Genomic DNA, 17457 nt, shown 5'->3' with positions numbered 1-17457 from the left:
CTTCCGATAATAATTAGTGGATATAAATTCGGAATGTAAACCGAAATATAAACTAAGTTCATCAATTTTCTATTGTTAAAAATTGGTGGTATTAAGCATGAAAATGAATTTTGAAAGCGCGGACGTTCAATCAAAATATAATGAACGGTGAAAACGCCAGCGAAATAAAGTTGATACCTCAAAAAGTTTGCCTTCAATTCCATTTTACAACCGATTAAACTGAGATTATTGGATTTTAAAATCGCTTTTTTATTTTATTTCGATGTTTTTTGGTGTAATCGGTTTAGAAATTATCGGTGTTAACACAAAGCAAATAGGAAACGTGCCGAACTAAGTCCTCATATTCATCTATACTTAAACAATTCAGGGTGCAATGTTTGTTTAAAAGAGTTAGCAATTGTGGATTACTTAACATGTAACCTACACATATACAATTTTGAATTTACAGCATTCGGAAACTTAGTGTTGATGAAATAAACCCGGATAAAGCTGAGAACATTTAAAAGCTACTCACTGTCAATTATTCAAATAAAAGAGTTGATTCGTACTTTCAAGAAATTGGATTTAGCCAAGTTAAATTTCTGACATCTTGGGAAACGAATGAGACACAGACAAGAAGTGTAATTTATTTAAATTAACATACGAATTCAAGGAAACCAGCTCGACGTGAATGCATACTGCGAAATTTCGCATTACGATCAAATTCGAATTTCAAATTATCTTTCATACAACCTCAACATTCTCATAGATTATGGAGCAAACTATCTCGGTATCATGGAGCTGTTAACGAAATTAAACAAGGGAAATTGATATTTAATTGAGCAGTAAAACAGTTTTACATCTTTTATACCTTAAACGAACAAGAGAGATTAATTAGATCGTTTCAAACAACTCAGAGACAACTTGAAATGCTAAAACTTTGAATAAGTTTACTTGTTAATTACATTCACCAACTCTAGTTCATTTTAAACAATTAATAATGAATTTACCTAAACCGATTTTCTCAAACAATCCAATCAAAACTTTAAAAGCTGTCCTAATCAACAACAAATTCTAAATTCACAAGTATTAGTTGAAATTAATTCGTTTTTGTGATTAATTTTTCATCAATAGTAAAACAAAAATTTTTTTGAAGTAAACACGACTTGCAAAACAATTTGTTCATTCGCATTTTCGTAGAACTAGATAAATCGTATTAATGCCAACACAATAGAACCCGATTTAAATTTCACATTCGCGGAAATAGATTTTCACACGTTATCCGCTGAAACGGAATTACACCTCTTCTTTTCAGGGCTGGATATTTTCAACTCAAGATATGGAGGATTATGATGACTTTTGTTACTATACACTCAAAAAATTAATAATATATCTCATTTTTTTTGTAGAATATCATTCACCATCGAAATAGATAAAGTTCGTGGCATATCACGTTTATTCGTTTAAGCGTAGAAAATTGTCGTGTGATCAATCAAACGTTAACACGAAACATGTAATTCATCGAAGCAAGATAAATTTATCAAAAGAAAATTCGACGAGGAATATTTCCTAAGTCGTTTTTAATTTCCTCTTTTATGACGTTTTTTTGATGTTAAAAACTTTTCATTGCAGGTATCCAGAAAGAAGTGGAGTTCTATGTTTGGAAAATCCTTTTATCTTAGCTATATGCTTAAGTTATGCGTTCCAACTTACGATTGTGAACATTATTATTTTTATTTATGAATATTAAGTTTAGCGATACATCTCAATTTCTAAGAACTTGTTAACCGAATAAAACACGGGTAACTGAAACCATTTCTCAATGTTAAAGTTCAATACCAGCGAACTTTTAGTTATTCCAACTTCTCACTCTGCGTTTCTAAGTTTTCCTTACCTCCCCACTCTTTTTAGTATTTTCCAACAATCTAAAAGTAAGAATAATTATTAAAATAAACTTTATAATTGATATATTAAGAGTAAAATGGAAATAATTATTGATTACATTTTCTTGCCAATTAACTATGTTAGATGGATTTTAAGCTTCATGAGGCTTTAGCTGGAAGCCCTTTGAGGCAATCGTGCATTTCCCAACATTACGTCTTGCTTTATAATAGATAATATATTGTTCTGTATTGATCCTATAAAGTTTGCTGAAGGATTAGAATCCACGGTAGCCACTTGCAGGCTTCCAATGTAAATGAATTAAATTTATAGGAGTTATTTTGATGTATATAATTTGGTGGGGGAAATTGTTATAAAAGGCTTAACTTCAAAATGTCATATCTTCCTTATTTGTAGGAATTATAAAATGATTTATATCTTAATTTAAAGATTAATATGTCTTCTTTAAAATGATCTATAAGAAATTATACGTTTGATGTATAAAATTTGTAGAAAAAATTTTTTTGAAGAAATTGTAAAAGAAATCCGATTTGCGAACTAACTTAAGTTCAAAAAGTCATATTTTCTTTAATTGTAGGAATTATAACATGATTTATATCTTAAATTAAAGCTTAAAATCTCTGCGTCAAATTTTGGAGAAATGAATTTTTGAAAAAAAAATTGTAAAAAAAGTTTAGGTCGCCTAATCAATCACGGAATTTGATGTAATATTTAAAGAAATTTCTAAATAAATGAAAATTTTAAAGCGGTATGTTGCTTTAGAATTTTCCTTTCGCATTAATAATCCACTATGTTTGCGAAGGGATCCGTTGGGAAACTAGCGGTTCGATTGCACGGATTTCCACGGATTTAACGCTGAATTTGCAAATTTAGATAGTAACGGTTTGATTAACGATTTGGTCGTCGATCACTGCGTACTTTTTATTCCTTATGGAATCGGTACATAATAAGGTCTTAATAAGAACATGGTACACATTTTATGTAGGTTAAAATAATACCGAACCAGAAATTAATTTATATCCTTTGATGTTTATGATGTGTAAAAAATTCGATAGTATTAAGCTTCAAATTAAAACTCTTTTGCAATCAGTACTTCCACTTCGTGAATCAACCCTTTAAACTAGTTCAGATTTATTGCTTTTATTATCTACACGTAAAATCACTTTTAACAAAACATCTTTTTTTTTATTAGAAATGATATGAGAACAATTATTATGAGAAGAAATTAATCAGAAGTAAATACATAATAATTTATTCTGCCATGATTATGTGAAACTTTAAAATTTAAGTATTTCGTTGAATAAATCATTCCTTTATTATAATTTTCAATAATACTCCATTTTTGAGTTGGATAAACGCTGCTCAAAAACTCTGAGATGTAACTAATCCGGTCTGATGGAGTATCCCATTGCAAACCAGCATAAACAATAGTTTTGATAACGTTTATATGTGGATAAGTAATATTAGTGCTTACCACTTCGAACTAAAAATAAAAAAAAATAATTAATAAAAATATTCGCAATTAATTGATGTCTAAGAAATTATTACCACACTGTCAGAAACACTTGGAAATGATTCAAAAAAGTTACAAGCGCCGATAGACGGAATAATATCGGTTTTTTCAGTGGTGGTGAATGCTAAGGACGTTGTTATAAATAGCGTTGTAATAAAAAGATTTATTTGTGCCATCTTTATAATTCAACTCGTTTCTTGCTACTAAACATTAATAGTATCAATGCTCATTATTTATATAATGACTATTGACATATAATTTTTGACCTTTGCTTAATTAAAATAAGGTTATCGATTATTTTGCACGAAAATAATAATAATGATAACAATTTACAATTTTAAAATAGTTCTTTATCAATATGGTGTTATCGAATCAATATTATGAGAGAAACGAAATGCAACTTCAGCAACTTTTGAAGAGTTGATATCTGACGAGAGACAAACATTTTAAAACAAATTTAAGATTTAAAGTGTCAAATTTTTTAATTTATTTTACTTTAAAGTAGAGATTTTAAGTTAGATCATTTTAAGGAAGACATATTAAACTTTAAATTAAGATATAAATCTTTTTATTATTCCTAGATTTAAAGTAGATATGATTTTTTGAATTTATTATAATTTCCCAATCCAACCCTTTTTTACAAATATACAATATATGTATAACTTCAGTTTTTGAAATAACAGCAATACTTTTTTATTTTCCAAATTAAAGAGTTACAGAACGACTCAATTTAAGTCAATTTAACTAAAAGGTTTATCTTGTAATGTTATCCTGCGAGAACGCTTTATCTAGAAAGTGCAGGTAAGTTCCTAGGAATATCGTTAAATCCTAATACGATTTGTGCTAATTACAAATATTTATTAAATCAAAAAACTAGTAATTTAGTAATTTATGTAAATATCGGGAAAAGGTGATTCTTGTTTTCATAATTTTTAAATTTTCTCAAATATCAAGGTGAGATGGATTAATTTAAATCAAATGTTTACCAAATCTTATTAGTATCAAGGTGGATGGAATCACCTAATCAGTTTAACACAATGCGTACTTTCATTAAGACGTTTTTGGGATTATCTCTTATTTTGTTCGTTGATTCTCAAGGTGGGTTTTAATTATAGTAATTATTATAAATAATTATTTTATATTTAAGATTATCAACGTTGTTATTTACGAAATCGATCCATTGGAATATGTAAACATGTCTTTGAGTGTTCCTCGGTGAAAAACGAACTTCAACAAGGATTACGACCACGTCTCTGCGGATATTCCGGTCGATATCCCATAGTTTGTTGCGATCAAAACAAAATTCAAGGAATTTCAAATAGAATTAGCGAGGAAAGTAATTTATTAATAATTTAATATTAATTTGGTTGTTAATTTTACTTTTAAAGAATGCCAAGAATATTTAAAATTGGACATCAAAACTACGATAAAATCCGCTACGACACCAACAGAGTCAATGGAGGATGTCGTTCATGCTTTTATAATTGGTGGTGAAAATGCTTATTTTGAGGAATATCCCCATATGGTAACAAAATAAAATTAAATTATTATTTAAAGATTTTATTTAATTATAGGCTATATTGGGATATGGACCATTAGAAAACATCGAATTTAAATGCGGTGGGAGCTTAATCAGCGAACAATTTATCTTAACAGCAGCCCATTGTTTACAATCACAAAAGTAGGAAGAAAATTAATGGGGAAAATTAATTACAACTTTAATTATAATTTTAGTGGACCAGTTTCCTTAATACGACTAGGCGAACTAGATCTAGCATCCGAAACCGAACATGCAGAACCTCAAGATTTTAATGTCCTAAAAACGTTTACTCACCCACAATACGATTTCGAATCTTTTTACCACGATATAGCTCTTATTAAACTAGATCGCCCAGTTATCTACACGAAATACGTAAAACCTGCGTGTTTAGAGTCAAAATTAGAGTTTGAGTACAACAATTTAACTATAACTGGATGGGGTGCTACTGAATATGGCGGAGGTTTTCATAGTTATCTTCAAAAGGCCTATTTATATAATTTACCAGCGTTGAATTGCACAAGAAGTTATCGCCCACAATCGGGATTGGAGAATGGGTTCGATGAAGAGTTACAATTATGCGGGGGAAATCCTAAATCAAACGCTGATACATGTCAAGGCGATTCAGGTGGACCCATTCAAGCGAAAATTCAATATTTACCACAAATGTATAGGATTGTTGGGGTTACATCGTTTGGAAATAATTGCGGTTTAATTCCAGGGGTTTATACAAAAGTTTCTAAATATATTTCTTGGATAGAATCGATTGTTTGGCCAAATTAAATAAATGTAATGATCCAAATTTGTTTTGATTAACCTTCACATTTCTTGAAATCGATATTTTAAGAACTTAATTTATTTTCAAGGTTTACAAGTTTTTGTAGTTTACAATTTTGAATTCTCTACAACAAAATAGATTTGCTTTAAATTTTATTGTATTTATTTCACTTAAATTTTAATGAATTGTATTTTAGACAAGTTGAATAATTTAAATTGAAACCTGTACAGAGAACCATGCTCAATTGTTTTACTCCGGTTACGGGAAGTTGGTGGATCAATACGCAGATAACCTATTCATGTTTGCTTTAAACAGCTATGAGTTAAAGGTTCATCTTGCAGCCACATGCTGCTCGTTTATTGGTATTATGTCGGATTGAGATACAAAAGCGTCTAAAACAATCCACTATTTAATGGAAACTTAGTTTTGAAACATTATTTTTTAATAATAAATGAACTGGATTTTTAATTATTTATTGGTTGTGAACATATAAATTTTTAATCAATTTTCAAAATTTTTAATTTCAATTTAAACTCTCTTTAAATTTACTAAAAGCGATATCATGATGTCATCAATCTGTTGTAATAACTCATGTTGGTAAATTTTAAGATTTACTAGTTAAACCTAAGATTTACCGTAGCTCAGGCTTTTACAGTAACATCTATAATTTAAAATTTATTTTTAAATTTTATATAGAAGAATATTTCTTGTTAACACAAATTTTTAAAACTTCCTCTTAATAAAATATAAGGTAATTTTATTGGGGCTATAAACTGAAGCTAGCAAATTAACTTATCCCTTTGATGTATAATCAATAACATCATTTTCCAGAAGCAGTAAATATCTCTTTCATTGTGTACATAATGTGCGTCGCAAACAGTATGTTATTTAAGTTAATCATAAAACTCTGCATAATAATTTTAACATTAAGTGCAATACGAGCAAACAACACATTATTTAATAGCGTAATAAAATTGGATTCAAAAAGATATTTCGAAACATTCAACTTTACAATCAAAGTATTAAAACAAGAAACTTTATGTAGTCATCCTAGTTGCAAATTAAATTATGACTTGTTAAGGATATTAAACAGATTTTATTCATTTAAAATGGAACTTTTAAGTTTAAATAATTCTGTGGAAAATAACTCATCAAAAAATCTATGGACGTACGTCTCTAATAACACAGTGGATCTCATTACTGATTTTATTTACGAAGACGCTATAGCTAAAGTTGATTACATCATACCTTTATACCCATATAAAAGATCTTTCATTTTTTTAAATCCTTCATTTGGCCGCAGAAATATTTTCTTACGGCCATTTTCTCCGAATGTATGGCGTTGTTCACTACTATTAATTATTTTGAACGCAGTCGTTTATTGCGTAGAATTAATTCTTGAAAATCTATTTAATAACAGAGTGGAATCCTACAATTTAGGAACAACATTTTTAATTACTATAGGTATATTTTGCCAACAAGGTAACGATTTTATAATAGTTAATAATTTATTATACAAATATAAATAAAAACGTTAAGGTTTAGATCTTTCAGGTGTTTGGTTCGTTCCAAAATTAATTTCAGGTAGATTATTTATGCTAAATCTATTAATCTTATCGTTATTATTGTACAATTATTACACGTCAACTGTGGTATCGTTATTATTAAACCAGCCAAAACCGTTTATATTTTCAATTGATGATCTCTTAAATAACGGTTTTAGCTTAGGAGCTGATTGTGATCCGATATTACAGAAATATCATTTTACCAAAGAATGTTTTAATCACAGCGAAGCTGTGGAAAAAATTAGAACGGAATCGTTTGCATTTTCTGTGGAGTTAACACCTATGTACGGTTATTTAAAGAAAACTATGACTTCATCAGAACTGAGTAAACTGTTTGAAGTTGACATTTCTAACTTGGTTTATAAAACAGTGGTTGTTCCAAAAAAATGGAAGTTTAATGAATTTTTTAAAGTAACGTAATTTAATTAATTTCGTTGAGTATTTTAATTTATTCCTCAAATGATTCTATTAGTTACAGAAAACTGCAGGAATTTGGAATATATCGCAGGGAATTACAGATTTTAAAGCAAAGTAAACCGGATTATTTGGGAAGTATTGACATCGAAGCATTATCGGTTTCAGGATTGATGTCTGCCTTTGTGGTGCTTGTTGTGGGTTATTTGGTGGCTATAACAATTTTAAACGTTGAATTAATTTATAATCGTTTATTTTAACTTTATTAACAATCAGTTATGATGGATTAAAAGTTAATATTATAAATTAAATTAAAATTATTTAATTACATTCCCGTTCCTGGTATTATTAGAAACTTTCTAATTAATACTTCATAAATTGAATAATATCAAAATTTCTGTATCAAAACTACTTAAACTTCAAATAAATCTTTTATATAGCAGCATTAAATTAAGTATATTGACATAAAATGAAAGAAATGTTTTGATAATCGAGCATGTCATAGAGAAAAGAAAAAGATACGAATGCACTTAATATATTTTAGTTGCTTTTTGACTCTAGCTTGGTAAAATAATTTGAAGATAAATTATAACATAGAGATTTTGTCCAACTTAGGAAGAAAACTGTATAAAACGATGAAGATTATCTTAAGAATAGTATCTTAAGATATGGAGAAGTATGTACAGTAACCTGCATTATTTCGCCTATTTTTCCTATAAATACATAGATGGCACTAAAAGTTGTTCCTGCTGAAACGTTTTGATTGACACAAGGTCACTTTCTAAAAGAGAAACAACATCCTGCTCTATTCCCAGACACCATAATCAACCATGTTAACCTGTTTTTAATCCGCTTTAACACCAATTTTTATTCATTTCCATAAAGTTTTTACCAAGCTTTGGTTAATTTTGTGCTAAGTTGTGTGATGAAGTGTTCTAAAATGTGACGTCGCTATTTTCTTCGGTTTTTAGTGACTTTAACGGGTGGATAAATAACAATCCATATCCAAATAAGTTTTTTAGGGAATCTTTTAAGTATTATTAAGTTATTCTTAAATAATGAGTGTTAAAGTTGATGTTTTAGTGATGTTTTTATGGTGTATTTTAGTAACCAACTTATTTAAAATAGGTAAAAATGGTTTAAATTAATATTTTTGGTTCCTTTTTTTGACACACTTTCTTCGACTATTTTAACTTTCTCCTAAAATTTCTCATCGCATAATGAGAATCCCATCATCACCATCCTTTATATGATAAAATTTAATATTTTTTCAGTTTTTTTAATGGAAGCTGATAATTCTCCACCAACATTATCAGTTAGTCGTCGTCGATTCGAACTTGAAGAATCGACGCCATTGGATTCGTTGATTTTAAGAGCTTACGCTCAGGATAATGAAGAGGACAAACTTGTTTTTGGTTTGGAAGCGGAAGATCCTCGAAAACCAGTTCCGTTTCGAATCGATCCGGATACGGGAGCGGTTTATTTAGCTCAAAACTTAACTGGGAAGGTAAAATATCGAATTAAACTCTAAAAAATAATAATAAAATTAAATTAATTTTAGGCTGGAACAACTTTAAATTTCTATGTAACCGTTTTCGATGGAATAATCCCGGCTAAACTACAAATACTCGTTTTAGTGGTCAAAAAATTTTCACCAAAGACTCATTTAAACCTTTTTAAGCCACCATATTTAAATTTAAATCGACAACAACCCTCGTTTCATTACGACAATAATAATAATTATAATTATAACCCAACAATAAGTAATTTCGTTGAAAAAAATGAGGTTAAAATCGATGAAATCGACAAAGATGAGAGAAAAGTAACAAAAATTAACGAAAAGATTAACGAAACTGATGGCGAAACCAAAAATTTAGTAATAATTTTAGGAATTTTTGGCGTTTTCTTCGCTGCTATAGTACTATTAGGAGTGTTTAAGAAGAAATTTTCTTTATTAGGCAACGAAAATTCTAAAAAAATCAAAGAAATTAACGACACACAAAAAAGTGTGAGTAATTTTAATATAAAAAAAACTTAATTATAGTAAAACCTCGATATAAACGACTAATAGGGGAAAGACAGTTTAGCCATGCGTAAAATACACAACGATCTAACACTGAATAGCAACTAAAACTAGGATTAACACTAGCATTGGAACTAATACTAGACCCAGAACTAGAATCATTTGGGTTTAGCAGTCTTAAGAGACATAGGGCTAAACCCGAATAGGTCTAGTGTCAGTTCTAGGAGTGGTGGTAATTCTAGTTTTAATTGTTATTCAGCTTTACATTGTTTAGCCGCCTTAAAAGATGCACGGCTAAAACTAGTTATATCGAGGTTTTATTAATTAATTTTATATTAATTTTTATTTTTTTAACAGAATGAAATATCAACGATTTCGTCAGAAATCGATAACAATCATTACAACTCAATTAACCCCAACTTAACATTAGAAGATATTAAAACTCCGTCAATCGAGAATTTTGAGTCACCGAAAATAAAGGATTTTTGGGAATTTGAACGACACCGATTGGTATTTTTGGGCGTTTTGGGTGAAGGGGCATTCGGGCAAGTTTGGAAGTGTCAAATTAACGAAAAAACCTCGGAACAAAATGTATCGTCAAATAATGTTACTTCAAAAATCGTTGCTGTTAAAACGTTAAAAGAAAATTCAACGGAACGCGATAAAACGGACTTATTAAGTGAATTAAAAGTAATGAAATCGTTGAAACCTCACCCCAACGTCGTTAAATTATTGGGTTGTTGTACCGAGAAAGATCCGATATTCGTAATAATGGAATTCGTAGCTGGTGGAAAACTACAAAGCTTTCTAAGGTTACAAAGAGTAAATTTCGATCGACTCGAATATGGTTACGATAATGTTTTTAAAGGAAGCAAAAAGTTAACATCTTCAGATTTAACTCGAATGGTTTATCAAGTTGCTAAAGGAATGGAATTTTTAGAAATAAATGGTGTAAGTATTATCGTATTATATATTAAAAAAACAATTGTTTTTTATTTATTTTTAAGATAATTCATCGAGATTTAGCAGCAAGAAACATATTAATAACGGAAGATCGCACAACTTGTAAAGTGGCAGATTTTGGTTTTGCAAGAGACGTCATCTCACCAGCGTACGTTTACGAACGAAAAAGTGAAGGTCGTTTACCGATACGTTGGATGGCTCCTGAGTCTCTTTATGATAATTTGTTTTCTTCAAAATCGGATGTATGGAGTTTTGGGGTTTTAATTTGGGAGGTGGTCACCTTGGGAAGTACACCTTATCCAGGAATGTCTGCACAAGAAGTTATGAAAAGGGTTGGTTCCAAACATTCATTATTTCTAGAAGATATAAAGCGTTTGTGTACTAAGGTTGCGTTGTTTTAAAACTAACCTTACTCAACATTCCTTTGCGAGATGATTGATATTTCAAAACAAAACTAACCTCACCTAACATTCTTTCCCGAGATTATATTTATAATAGCAATACTTCTTTTAGCTTTGAAGAAAAGAATAGGTGTTCTTGTTAGTACCCAACTTGATAGTTAACACATTGCTGTCTAGTTATCATAATTTTCTTATTCTTTAAGGTTAAAGAAGGTTATAGATTGGATAAACCAGAACATTGTCGCAGAGAACTATACAACATTATGTATTACTGTTGGAATCACGATCCTAAAGAACGACCGAGCTTCACGGAATGTTTAGAACTTCTGGATAATTTGGTAACAACAGAAACAGATTATATTGAATTAGAACGGTTTCCGGATCATTCCTATTACAACGTTCTAAGTTTAAGTGGAGAAAAACTTTGAAAATGCTTTCATCTCGAACTGAAACATAAGCTCAACACAATTAAAAACCAATTTTTAATATCACACCTAAATTTTTATGAATATACTCATTTTTTTTAAGTTAGATTTTTTAATGTAAATATAATTGTAATTTTAATTTAATTTTTAACCAAAGTTTAATATGAAGTAAAAAAAGTTAATACAAAAATTTCGATTTAAAATTCTTTTTCTTACCCAACTAAAATGAAGGTAAATCAAAGCGATGTTTGAATTATTAAACGTAATCGTTATGATGACACGGAATTTTTGATCAACCGCGAAATAACTTCATTCCTAAACAGATTTTAAAAATGATTCCCTCGCAAGACATTCGTATCTTTATTTTTCAGTTATTTTTGTGTTACTTAAACGTTAATTCTTGTTTTAGTAATAATGTAAATTATAACATAAAATTAATAACCGAATTTTTTAAAGAAAAACAAATTTATTTCGTGGATTTTCATCAATGTGGACCAACAAATCTTATTAATCACCTACAGATATTACATAACAACGGAATTCGATCTAAATCAATCGAATATTACAACATCAATTATTTCCATCATCGATTTGGGTTTGTAACGAACGTCGATTGCAACGATTGGGACGAATTTGTCGAAAAGGAATTATCGCAACGGAAATTTCACACACAAAAATACGGCTTGATATTTTGCGATTCTCACAATAAATACGAAAGAATTAAAGCGAAATTGTTAAAGTTCGATTTTAAATTGGATTCGAACGTTTACGTTGCAATAAAATCGAATTTTTCGTACTTTTTTTACGAAGTACACAATGTTCTTTCAACCTCTAAACGAATACTCACGAAATCGGCGTTTTATCTTGGTGGAAAATTGAAAAATGTTAACAAACAATCTCGTTATAATGTTAGAAGAAACTTTGATAACGTTCATCTTAATGTCGCTTTTGTTGTTACAAAACATACGGAAAATGCAGAAAAGTATTTAAGTGGCCGACGCACCAAACAATTTGATACTTCTAGTAAAGTCAATTTTGGGGTTTTTCATCATACAGTTGATATACATAATTTTAGGTTAATACAATAGATAGATATAGATATAAGGCACTAATTTTAATGCACACAAAGTCGGAGGGCTATCCACACCATCGTGTTCAGTCTACTTGGTTAACACTATTATAACAACTAAAACTAGAACTAACACTAGCACTAGAATTAACACTAGACCTAGAACTGGCCTAGACTAATAACTACTTGGAAAGAAAAAATATGCTTTCTCAAAGACTAATACTACCTATACAATACTAGAAACTGCTTAAAAAGATGCATTGAAAGATTGAAAGACGTACGGCTAAACCCAAATGATTCTAGTTCTAGGTCTAGTGTTAGTTCCACTTTTAGTTTAATAATAGACCTAGAACTAGAAAGTTTCGGTTTTAGCCGTGCATCTTCAAACACATTTATATTTAGATATACTGACGTATTAAATAGATAATATTAATAATATTAAAGATCCGTTATATCGAAATTTTACTTTATTATAAACAAAGTTATTTTTTTTAACACTGTTATTGTAGATTTACAATTATTCCAACTCCTGGTTGGTTTAGTTCAAGTTGGCGAGGTGAAGAAGCTGGACTGGGGTTAACACTTTCTATGAATTATGCTGACATTTCTGGGTCATCGGGTTTAATGTCCATTGGAAGAATAGAAGCGTTTGATTTTCTTGTTGGGACATTTTCATTTCGGTAAAAATATTATTAAAATACTCCTAAACTATTAATATTTATAATTTATTTAAAGCACATCACTTCTTTACCACAATTTGGGGGTATATCAAATTGTTTATGACGAATTTATAAAACCATTTTCTTTAAACGCTTGGCTATGCACTTTAACTTTTATCATTATCATAACTCTTTTTCTCTTCTTAACACAAAATTTCGAATCTAACTTTAATAATACTAATCGGAGGCGTTATTCTATTCATTTAATAATGCTTAATATTTTATCAGCATTTTGTCAACAAGGTAAGTTTCGAATTGATTTCTTTATTTAATTTTATTTTTAATTATTTTTAGGTGTAACGATTAACAGTAAATTAACCACAATTCGCTCCCTTTTATTTACTTTGTTAGTATTTACTTTTTTATGGTACAATTATTACACATCGAGTATAGTCTCATTGCTACTTAACAACAAACCAGAAACGTTTAAAGATATCGAATCCGTTATTGATAGCGATTTAACAATAGGAATTGAGAATATAGCGTTTAAAAGAATTCTGAACGTAAATTTATTTATTATTGTTTCACCCTTATTTAAGATAAAATTCCAGGCTACAAATCACCCAACTTTACGGCGAATGCAAGAACTTGCTGATAAAAACGATTCGAAAGTTGACTTTTATCCCCAAGAAGTGGGAATAAGTAAAACTAAAAATGTAGGATTTTCTTATTTCGTCGAATCAATAAGTGCGTATAATTATATAGGTAAACAATTTGTTAATGATGAAATTTGCAATGTAAACGAAGTGGAAACATTGAGACCGACGATGATTTATTTAGTTGCAAAAAAACGGGGACCTTTTAACGAATTATTATCAATTACGTAAGTTTTATTTATTTTTTAACATTGAAAGCAATAAAATTTTTATTTTAGATACAGAAGATTTGTTCAATATGGATTAGTTAGTAGACAAAATAAGATATTTTGCGACGAGAAACCGCTCTGTTTACAAAATAAACGTTTCATCCAAATTGGAATAGAACAAGTTGCACCCGCTTTTATTATATTAATATTTGGATATTTACTGAGTATTATCATATTTTTATTAGAAAAAATCATTTATTGATTTCACTACAAAAGTTTATCGTTACAAAGAATCGCGAATCCTACTGATCAAAGGCACCGATTTCTCTTGGGTCCCACTATTTTATGGGTACTGTGTCGACAAAAGCTTCAGCGACAAATAAATAAATAATGAACAGTTTGGGTATTCACACAGGTTTCAAGAAATTCGATGAACTCAAAGCCGAAGACGTGTAATATAAATTTAAAATTAACTGTGAAATTGTGTTTAAGGATTGATATGACATTAATTTAACAAGAGATCATTTGAAATTTACACGAACTATCCTCTCAATTTAACTCGTCCAAATTATTTTCCTTGAAAATGCAAAATTCTCACTCTAGAAGACTAGATATACTGCTAGCATAAAACTAGATATTCATACAAGTTTAATTTGTCCTTATATCAGACTAGGTATGGCGCACAGAAGTCTAGATACTACTTGTAGGAGCCTAGATACTGGTAGTGAAAACCTAGAAATTCTAATAGAAGACTAGGTACTGCTGGCAAAGAACTATATACTGTTCTTAATAGACTAGATATGACGAATAGAAGATTGGATACTGCTTGTGAATGATTTCCTACTATTTGCAAAAGACTACACTGTTGCGAGCACTACTTGCAACGTAGATATACTAAATATTGCTGGCAGAAAACTATATTTCAATAAATAACAAAATCTTTCTCTTCTAAGACTAACCACCGCTGGCAGAAGACTAGATACTGCTAATTGAAGAGTAGATACTACTAATAAAATCCTATATATTGCGTTTTTTTAAGAAAACCACGTTTTTAGAAAATTTGTTAATCCAATCAATAACTGTTGCTTTAATCAAAGTTTTGTCACTTTACACGAAAATACTGCCCGTTTCACAAAATTAGTTAATTTATTTTATTGCAGATAATGTTTAATTTTAAAGAAACTTTGACCCGCTATATCTTGTTAAGGAGGCATTTCCGACCACATGTATAATAAGATTTTTCATCTTAATTTTTGATGTATTACCTGCCCTAGAAGTCTGTCAACGGTTTTTTGAATCACCCTGTATATATACATATACATATTCCCACATATAATATAAACTTGCAACATGGATTCATACAATCAATATTAAATTAATGTCATTTAACTTCAAAATTATTACGATTCAATTAACCATTTATCATAATAAGCTAGTTTTAGAATATATTATTAATTTCATTCAAGTCTAGGTCACATAATCTTTGTATATTTTCAAAACGTTTTTGAGATAAAACCGTTGGTTTTCGTGATATTACTCATTCATCGCCTTAAACGTTGTAAACTTTGACACAAAACTTAATGTTTTCGTTTTTCGTGTGTAATCTTCGTGTGCAAATAATAGATAATAGCGATAAAGGCGGTTTTATCTTGTTGTTATTTGCGTTTTACAATAATTTTAGTACTGAAATGTTCGAAATTGATTTATTTTTAAATTGACATTGATATTGAATAAGTTCGAGCGTTTTAACCATGAAGAATTTTAAAGTAATTGGTGTATTTTTAGTGATTAGTTTGTTTAAAGTGGTTTCTTGTGACGTTTCGACTTTTATTTTATCGAATAAAGAAAATATAAGATTGGAAGGAAGTTTAATATTAAATACACAACGAATTTTTATTTTTAAATGTTCGTTTATTGAAGTTGATGAAAACTCGTTTAAAACGTTAACTAATTTAACTGATTTGACGTTTTCGGAAAACTTGGGAGTGAATCGATTGCCGCACAAATTATTTGAAAAAAATATTCGATTAGAAAATCTTTATTTGATTAGAAATAATTTTTCGGAAGTCGAGAATGATAGTTTTTCGTCTTTGCCTAATTTGAAACACTTAGATTTGTCGTTTAATAAGTTGAAAGAATTAAATAAAGATTTGTTTCAATCGAACGTTATGTTAATGGAGCTTTTATTACAAAGAAACGAATTGGAACACCTCGAAGAGGGTATTTTTGACAATTTGAGTCAATTGAAAACGATCGATTTGGCTTTTAATAAATTGAAAAAAATCACGTCGAATTTATTCAAATTTAATTATCAATTGGAAACAGTTTCGCTACAAGGAAATAAAATAAAGCATTTGGATCACGGAATTCAACACTTAAATGTAAAGTCGTTTAATTTACACTCGAATCCGTTGGAGATTGAGAATAAGAAAGTATTCGAAATCATAAAGAGTTTAAATTCGAATGACGTTAAAACGGGGATTCATCTACATCAGCATAATAAAAATAAATATGAGGAAGAACACATTTTGAATTCAACTAATTTTCTATTGATTACGTTAATTTTGGTTACGTTACTTCTTTCGATTTTGGTTGGATATTTGATTTACATAATTAAAACATCGAAAAATGTAAGTAGGAAGTTATCGATTAACATTTAATTTAATTTTTAATTTTTTTGTAGAGTAATTTTAAGTATCACAACATGAATCGTTTGAGTAGAGAAGATTTGGTTAACGATGATGTGTGGGAGGAAACCGAAATCAATTCTAATTTAAATAGAAACTAATTTAATTTAATCATAAAAATATTTTTATTAATAAATAAACATTTAAATGTAAAAGCTAAAATATTCTTTTTCTCGCCCTTTTTGTTGACAAAGGAACTGATACGAATAATAAGATAAAAGAAAAAAGCTCAACATTTTACGATTTCCTTTCAGCACGTCTTTTCACCACAATTAAATTACATGAAAACCTCTGCTTTTCACTGTTTTATTCAGGTCGAAAGATTTTATTTTTTGCCTTGGATTTTATTCCTACCCAATATCTAATGATAAAGGAAAATGTTTACAGTTAAAATGAAATCAATTTTATTGAATTCATATTTTTCCATTATACAAGGTAAATCTATAACCTTACCAAAAGCTTTTTATATTTTTATTTTCACTCTGTAAACCTATTCTACCATTTCTGAGGATTAACATCATCGTATTTCTACCACGCTTTTAGTATTGGGAACACTAAAATGTCATTAGGATTACACATTTCTTGAGGCACAATTTCATTTCGGAACACAAAGGTATCAGAGAAACAATTATGGTTGCTTATTTTAAAACTAGGTATTTTTAAAAGATAAAAAATAT

At 29.1% G+C, this 17457-nt stretch overlaps 4 protein-coding genes and 1 long non-coding RNA gene across 8 annotated transcripts; 4 read left to right on the top strand and 1 right to left on the bottom strand.

The window, feature by feature from the left end:
* Nucleotides 1-2980: 2980 nt before the first annotated feature.
* On the bottom strand, nt 2981-3595 carry LOC111428450 (uncharacterized). The gene is made up of 2 exons (XR_011641587.1): nt 3430-3595; nt 2981-3364 (listed from the first exon to the last, which is right to left on the bottom strand). It is a non-coding gene; the product is annotated as an uncharacterized lncRNA (long non-coding RNA).
* An 802-nt stretch (nt 3596-4397) lies between these two features.
* LOC111428208 (venom protease-like) lies at nt 4398-5721 on the top strand. Its single transcript, XM_071199422.1, has 5 exons — nt 4398-4492; nt 4542-4730; nt 4783-4919; nt 4969-5075; nt 5129-5721. Exons 1-5 carry the CDS (start codon nt 4405-4407, stop codon nt 5712-5714), a joined length of 1107 nt encoding a protein of 368 aa, XP_071055523.1. The 5' UTR covers nt 4398-4404; the 3' UTR covers nt 5715-5721.
* A 1583-nt stretch (nt 5722-7304) lies between these two features.
* Nucleotides 7305-7948, top strand: LOC111428207 (ionotropic receptor 75a-like). The gene is made up of 2 exons (XM_071199357.1): nt 7305-7690; nt 7747-7948. The coding sequence occupies exons 1-2, from the start codon at nt 7305-7307 to the stop codon at nt 7946-7948; spliced, it is 588 nt and encodes a 195-aa protein (XP_071055458.1).
* A 531-nt stretch (nt 7949-8479) lies between these two features.
* Nucleotides 8480-11703, top strand: LOC111428324 (tyrosine kinase receptor Cad96Ca). 2 transcript variants are annotated; one of them, XM_071199165.1, is made up of 7 exons: nt 8480-8722; nt 8772-8816; nt 8963-9195; nt 9250-9696; nt 10069-10662; nt 10719-11006; nt 11279-11703. In XM_071199165.1, coding segments are annotated over exons 1-7 (1833 nt in total). In that variant the 5' UTR covers nt 8480-8721; the 3' UTR covers nt 11504-11703. The 2 variants fall into 2 exon arrangements, with proteins under 2 accessions (XP_071055266.1, XP_022919569.2); XM_023063801.2 differs by having other exon boundaries at nt 8480-8816.
* A 1749-nt stretch (nt 11704-13452) lies between these two features.
* LOC111428499 (ionotropic receptor 75a-like) lies at nt 13453-16942 on the top strand. Of its 3 annotated transcripts, XM_023064039.2 has the most exons (5): nt 13453-13531; nt 13583-13791; nt 13840-14111; nt 14163-16723; nt 16777-16942. In XM_023064039.2, exons 1-4 carry the CDS (start codon nt 13498-13500, stop codon nt 14353-14355), a joined length of 708 nt encoding a protein of 235 aa, XP_022919807.2. In that variant the 5' UTR covers nt 13453-13497; the 3' UTR covers nt 14356-16723; nt 16777-16942. The 3 variants fall into 3 exon arrangements, with proteins under 3 accessions (XP_022919807.2, XP_071055267.1, XP_022919803.1); XM_071199166.1 differs by having other exon boundaries at nt 13583-14111; XM_023064035.2 differs by lacking the exons at nt 13453-13531; nt 13583-13791; nt 13840-14111 and having other exon boundaries at nt 15574-16723.
* The last annotated feature ends 515 nt before the right edge of the window (nt 16943-17457 follow it).

The sequence above is a fragment of the Onthophagus taurus genome, chromosome 10, assembly GCF_036711975.1.
Source record: "Onthophagus taurus isolate NC chromosome 10, IU_Otau_3.0, whole genome shotgun sequence".
In the NCBI taxonomy this organism is placed as follows: domain Eukaryota; kingdom Metazoa; phylum Arthropoda; class Insecta; order Coleoptera; family Scarabaeidae; genus Onthophagus; species Onthophagus taurus.
Note: the sequence above shows the minus strand (reverse complement) of the source record. Positions and strands in the feature narration are given on the sequence as shown.